The sequence below is a fragment of the Etheostoma spectabile genome, chromosome 3, assembly GCF_008692095.1.
Source record: "Etheostoma spectabile isolate EspeVRDwgs_2016 chromosome 3, UIUC_Espe_1.0, whole genome shotgun sequence".
Taxonomy (NCBI): domain Eukaryota; kingdom Metazoa; phylum Chordata; class Actinopteri; order Perciformes; family Percidae; genus Etheostoma; species Etheostoma spectabile.
Genome location: NC_045735.1, coordinates 13,489,079 through 13,496,044, shown reverse-complemented (window position 1 = coordinate 13,496,044; position 6,966 = coordinate 13,489,079). Strand labels below are relative to the sequence as shown.

The 6,966-nt window shown below is 42.5% G+C and overlaps 1 protein-coding gene across 1 annotated transcript in view; it reads left to right on the top strand.

Moving 5' to 3' along the window:
* Positions 1-490: 490 nt before the first annotated feature.
* The window catches only part of dner (delta/notch-like EGF repeat containing), a 52,149-nt gene continuing 45,673 nt past the window's right edge, over positions 491-6,966 (top strand). The window contains 1 exon segment of the mRNA XM_032510016.1: positions 491-1,088. Within this exon segment, the coding sequence (XP_032365907.1) occupies positions 750-1,088 (339 nt within the window). The 5' untranslated portion in view covers positions 491-749.

Below are 6,966 nucleotides of genomic sequence, written 5' to 3'. Positions count from 1 at the left end.
TAGGTAATGCCACTTATCTCAAACTAGTACTATTGACCAGCAATTTTAACATGTAAAATTGGTGGACTGCCCCTTTTTATTAAGGTTCAGTTTCCTTGAAAAAAAAACTGTTTAATTGGTTAATCAGTCAAAAATAGAAACTGACCATCTACTGCAGAATGAAAGTCAGCTGGTCCCTGCTGTTGTGATATGGGAGGCTCGACTGGTCCTGAAAATATTTCTGGTATTTCAACTTTCATGTAAATATGTTTACTCACCACCTTGACACCTTGAAAGCCTGGCTCCACGGAGAGGTTACGGATGGTGAGACTCTAAAAGAGGGTGCAGCGCTCCCTCATCCATGCTGCACAATGTGAGAAGCCAGAATGGAGAGTGTTTGTGTGTGGGGGTGGGGGGGGTGGATAGTGTCATCAGCTATCATCGTCACTGTGACTCAGAGACAGAAAAGAGCCGAGACCGGCCCACCCCTTCTCCTCCCGCATCCCCACCTCTCCCTCAGCCTCCACACAATCAGCCAGTCTGCTCTGTCATTTTGCCTGCGCACAGTTGAAGCTCCACATCCTAAACGGACTCCTCCTCCTCTCGCTCTCTTTCTCTCTCTCTCTCTCTCTCTCTCTTACACACACATACACTCACACAGTTGCTCACACACCTTTCAGCTACTGCATGAACAGCAGCTGCTTGAGCTCGGAGGAAAGAGGAGAAAGATCTACACAACAACAAAAAGAAGAAAGAAACCAGATAAGAAGATGAGGAGGAGTGTTTGCATTGCGCCGGCAGGTTCCTGCTGCTGTCTCACACAGATCGTACAGAGCTTCACACCCCCCTTGCTTATGCTCCTCCTGCTCCTAAGCAGCAGCAGCAGTAGCAGCATCGGGGCCATCCCCTCTGCCTTCCAGCTGGCCCCGGACACCCCAGCCCCGGCCGAGCCCACCCCAACCCAGGCCACACCTCGCCCGGACCCCTGCGAGGGACAACCCTGCCTCAACGGGGGGTTCTGCCTGGCACTTCCATCCGCTGGCAGGCCAGAGGACACCTGGGAGTACACCTGTACGTGCAGCGAGGGCTTCACAGGACGCAACTGCGAGGTATGGACACATTTAGTTTTTAATGTCATCTACCTGTATGAACACAGAATTAATACTGAGCTGTGTGTGTGTGTGATCTTTTTCTATAGTTTTTGCTTGAAAGGACAGATAGGCTACTAAGTGAGCATGGAGAAAGGGACTAAGAAAGCAGATTGTTCCATGTGTTTAATTATTTTATAAAGCAGAGAATAAAGAGCTGCATTTGTTCATTATTTGTATTTTAATGGGGATTTGTGTTTCTTTTTGTTTTGTATTGAGCACCTCAGAGTGACTGGGATCCGTTATCCTTCATTATTCATTATCATCTCGAGGGGTTTACCTTGGATGGTGTGTGTGTGTGTGTGAGATCAACCTGCATACTTATCTGTGTTTTGATTCGCATTCAAGCCATACAGTAGATGACGGCATGTGTGAGTGCGTTTTTGCTCTCTGCTGTTCTCGGATGTTTTTTTTTTTTAAATAATGGGAGCATGTGCTGTCACTGAGACATGGAGACGAGTGCTGCGTTGCTGTGGCAACAGGAGGGAAGAGCAGCTGCAGTGAGATGTGAGTGAAAACTGTAGATTTGTGTACTGTGTGAGTTGTTGAATATTTTGGATGTACTGCTTTACCCCCTTGGTGTCCACAAGTTTTGTTTTTACATCTGAGTAGACTAAAGAATTGCGGGTGAAGTATGGGTAAATCCATTAACATCTGGGATCAGGCCAAAGGCCCAGTCTCCACACTGTATTAATTAATTGGAACATCTGGACAGTCAGACAGAATAACACAAGTTCTTTTCTGTTGCAGGCTTCACAGCATCTCATATTTTTAAAGTTATTTGTGATCATCTGACTAAAAATGGTGCCTTAGCAATTCTATCTGTCTCACAGAATTGCATTCTGCATGTCAACATCATTGAAATATAAGTTTGACATCAGCCAAATGCAAAAATACAAAATTAATGTAAGCACCAAAGGTCCACTTACTAGCTTTTTTTAAGCTTTTATCTGCAGTTTAATGGAAGTTTGTAATATGTAAATTTCACTGCAGATTTTTCTTCCCCCAATGCATCTTGCTCCTCCAGGTGTGTCTGCAACTCAGCAGACACACCTGGCGATCAGATCAGATTAGGTGACTCCACATATCCAGCAGAGTCCCTGGAAAAAAAAAAGCACAAATATGGCTTATAGTAAAATATTGGACTCACAGGATTGTTTCCGTTGCATTACATTGCTGGATTGGGTTTATAGCACTTGGTACTCAATTAAAAGATCATTTTCATCGCCGAGAAATGATTTGAAAAGGGACAACAAGGAAGATGTGTCTCCTTGGAGATAACCTTCACACCTTTGTTCTTTCTACTGCATTGTTTTTACACTTCTATCTATCCAAGGGCATTTAAAGTTCCGAAGCAGCCAGTTCTGCACCATGTTAATGCAGAACTTTATTGATCTGCACATAAACCTGCTCTTATGTTGGATTACATCTATGATGAAATCCATTTGAGATTAACAATGAATGGACTGTGGCTGAGCCTCAATTGCATTAGGCTCAATAGGCGGGCAGGCCTCTGAGTCATGTTGGGGGTGAAAGAGAGCACCCGCCAGCAGCAGAGAGGATAAATGAGTCTGCTGCAGCATCACAGAGGGAAAAGGCAAGGTGACTGGGTGAACATTAGCAGAGTCACCAACAGGTGGCAGCCATATCCCCCCCTTGTGTTTGCATGTGGATATGCATTCAGTGTTTTCGCTTATCTTGTCAGTATATATGACAGCATTCTGGTGGTGTGCAGGTATTTAATTGTAGCCGTTTAGTGGAGCATTCAGCCAGGGACTCGATCACTGTCTCCTTGGCTGTCCTGGTTTCAGGTCTCAGAATAGAAAGCAGCTGCAGTTTGTTACCTCTGCAGCCTGTTTTACTTTACTGCGCTCTGCTCCACACAAACCACAGAGGAGGATACTGTCACACAGCCTGAGTTGAAGCTGGACAATACCTGCACACTATTATCATATCTTTCAGGCTAAGAGAGATAAAAAAGCATCTCTTCTTGAACGCCATGCCCACTGTTCTCTTTTGCTGTGAAATCCTGAGGAAATTACATCCACTCCAGCTTTATCCTTCTTATGCGACCTATCTCAGCTCCGGCATGGGTCCCAAGCTGGGCCCGAGGGGAATCATTGATTTTTGCCTCGCTCTCCTTATGCTGCTTGGTTCTTCTCCATGGAAACTGGAGCAGCAGTCAATTGAGATTTGGTAAATGACCTGATTGGTTGAGCGCTGTGCTGGCTTGCATCCCCTGTCCTCTGCATGCGTCACAACACAGATGGTCCAGTGAGAAAGGAGATCGAAAAAAGAGATAGCAGGAAAGGAAGGAGGAGAAATGAGTTGAAAAGAAGGGATTACATAGAAAGAAATTGGATGGGGATAATAGAAGAGTTTGGGAAAAAAAATTCTATGGATCTCTTCTTAAAGAGAGTAAATTCCTGGTTTTGGAGCTTAGTGAAGAAATGCGGTTAAATGAGTGTCGTGTACTCACCATCCTCCCTCCCTCTCTCATCTTTTATCTCAAATTCTTTGTCAAACCTGGATGCCATACACAAAGCAGGATTAAGAAACAAGCAGAATCTGGATAAACTGGAATGGTTAGGTTTAGGATTAAACTTGGTCATGCCTGTTGATTTCAAGATCCCCCACCCCTCTGGCAGGGTTTGATACTTCAGAAATCAAAGCAGCCTAATGTAAAACCACAGCAGCAGGCACCATGGGAAAACAAACCCACTAAACATTTTAAACTTGCTGAGTTTTAATATCAGCCTGCAACTCTGGATGGCAGCCTGTAAGCTGCCCTGTTGGAATTCACCACCAATGAACTTTCCCTGAGTTATTAGCTTCTCAGCCTCTGGCTCTTTCATTATTGAAAGGCCTGTTGTGCGCCCTGATGGATTTGGTAACTTGCTCTACAACACAATTGGGTTGTGGCAGCGCATGAGCTTAGTCCATGGAGTTCTTGCTGGGTTGTTTAGCCAATCAGCTGTATGAAAGAAGTGGATCACAGCTATATTTGCAGACAGCGCCGGCATTATGAACACAGGATTTGTTTTTGTTTTTTTACTGTTTTTTGGAGAGGGGATGTGGGATTGAAGGTGGTAAAATAACTGACATCTCTGTAAGGAAGCTGTTTCTGCAGCCAGAAATTCAGCCTCAACTTAATAGCTTGCACAGGGCATGTCAGAGCAGTGGTGGACTGGGGGCTTGTTGATCCTTGTGATAATACTTTTCAGATCTCGGCTCATCACCTTTCCTTCTCTCAGCATGTACAGAGCCTATCTTACTGAAAATCTATAATAAGCCTAATTTTTAGTCTTCGGGCTTCTTACTGTGATGTTTCCATGTTTGACCTTTGAAAACTGAAGTGTAAAAGCCACAAGTTGTGGTTTTACTGTATTGTTGTATTTTAAAGGCCTTTCTAGGGATGGGAATGCAAATTAGTATATGCTATAAATGTTCTGGTGTGTGGCATACAGTAGATCTATGCTACATACCTGTTTCTATACAAATAAACATAAAATGAAATGAAAATGAGCTATTCCTTTAAGCTTGTTGCCTTATTTGTCATACATAGCTTTGCCATCGTCTGCAGGTCTATGTCTAAGTAAGAAGATGGGTGTTGACTCTTAAATTGAACTTGTTTCTAGGGAAGTTTAACATGTTTTATGAATTTTGCCTAAAGTGACAGTATGTCGACATAAAGCCCAAGACCCAGCAACAAACAAAGATGTTAATTAGATGTTAAGGTGGGAAAATTGCTATTTACATCCGAGATCCTTTCACTTGCAATTCAGCCAGTTTAAAAAGTGTCAAGTAGTCGGTGACATTCATCTGGTAAATACATTGTATTTTCCAGTTTGGCTAGATGTGATAACTGCCAACACAGATTGTTGCATAAAAAAAAAAATCCACTTCCTGTACTCAGTGAAAGTGTGTGTGTGTATATGTGTATGTGTGAATGTGTATGTGTGTGGCTATTCACTCTGCTGCTGCAGATACAGTACAGCTTGAGCCACCTCCAATTAAGTAGAGCTCAAAGCTCATCACCAGCCTTTGGTCTCTTTGATATCCCCAGCTTGTTAGTGTGAGGGAGACGCCACAAGGAATATGGTTCTATATAAATAATTTTTTATATATATGTATATGTGTGTGTGTGTGTGTGTGTGTGTGTGTGTGTGTGTGTGTGTGTGTGTTTGTTCATGGACTTTCATTTCCTAGAGGGAGTTCTTCCTCTTTTTACTGAAGCACTTCTGTTGTACTTAATAGTGTCGTTTGTTCTGAAGATTATTCACATGGCTTACTCAAAAAGGCCATTTTAGCTGTTGCCACAGTGTTTTTTTAAGTAATTATGGCTAAGTTTTTACCAATAGACAAATGTAGTTCATAACTAGTTAATTGTTTTCAGCTTTAAAATATCAAAGAATATTTTAATACAGGGATTTTTTTCATCTTGTATTGTGCCTACCTTCAGTAGATTATAACATTACATGCATGGAATTATTCTGCAGATACTTCAGTTTATAATGAGACCAAACTTTTCTATGGATGTCTGTTTTTGAGAAATGACAAAAGCCAAAATGTGTCCGGCAACAGACCAAGTGAGTCTAATGAGCTAATAATGAAGTCACTGTGTTAAGGATATTGAAAACCACATAAAAGTACACAAGAGGCTGTAATGTCCGTTACATCCCGTTATATTAATTTGTCAGACCGAATATTTTGACCGGCAAAATATGTAGAGTTTGTTTGCATTTGGAGCCACAGGGAGTATCAAATGCAATGTAGTTCAGCATGGTGGGAAATGTGTCTTTTAGATAATAAAATATCTTAAGTGCAAAGTTGACACTTTTGTCTGAGGTTGGTGCAAAAGAATTTCATCAAGTGTCTAAAGAGTCCATCCTCCTACTAACTTTTTATGGCAGAGACGAAAAGAGATTCTGATTGAAGTAAGGAAGTAAATTGTTTCAGTTTGCATGGTCAACTTGGAAAATAGATGGTGAACAGCCGCAAACTGTTGCATCATGTGCAACAGGCAACATCCTCATGTAATCAGTTACAGATGGTTTGACGAAAGCAGGGATGTCACTTTGGTAACAGACTGTTTATAACCCTGCCGGTACCTTTGATACAGCAACTACCCCTCAGCAGAAAAAAAGAGGCCCCTTTGAGCTATCATCACTGAGCTATCACTATTCACGTTGATGTCCTTAAATGTTACGAGACAGACACGGCTGCCTTTGAGCAGGAGGGCCAATCACCCCGGTCATTTCCATATCACACATCACCTGGCCTTTTGATCTGTTAGGAAGCGCGGGAGGAGGTGGTGGTACGATGTGTTAGTGAGGCCTGATACATGTAGATGATACAGGAGAAGACATGAGGGCCTCAACACCAGGTGCCTATGCTCTGCATTTTAATAACTACAGTTGCCTACGGGTCCATTATTATATCCATTATCCATTGTTATGACAGCTGAAAGTCATTGAGCTTTACTTGATGTAGTTTCTTGCTCTGTGGAATTTGCAATTTGGATTCTATATTGAATTAATTATTTACATTTTTAGGCTAGCAGAGAGATTGCCCTTTTTAAACGATCTAAGCAACCGGGGTGAAGCACCTGGCGCAGGTGCGTTTAGGCTTTGTGCGAATTTCTTTTTGTTGGTTTAATGGTGGAAAAAAGGGTCCGTGCGACAGGCGCGTGGTTCAAATAGGTTTAGGTGTGTTTTGGCCATAACATATAATAAACCAATCAGTGTCCTCTCCCATTCCCTTTATGAGCCAGGTGCGTTTGTTCCTTGGCTCATTGCTATTATGGTGGCGGATTTGCTAAGCAGGAAGGAGAGATTTT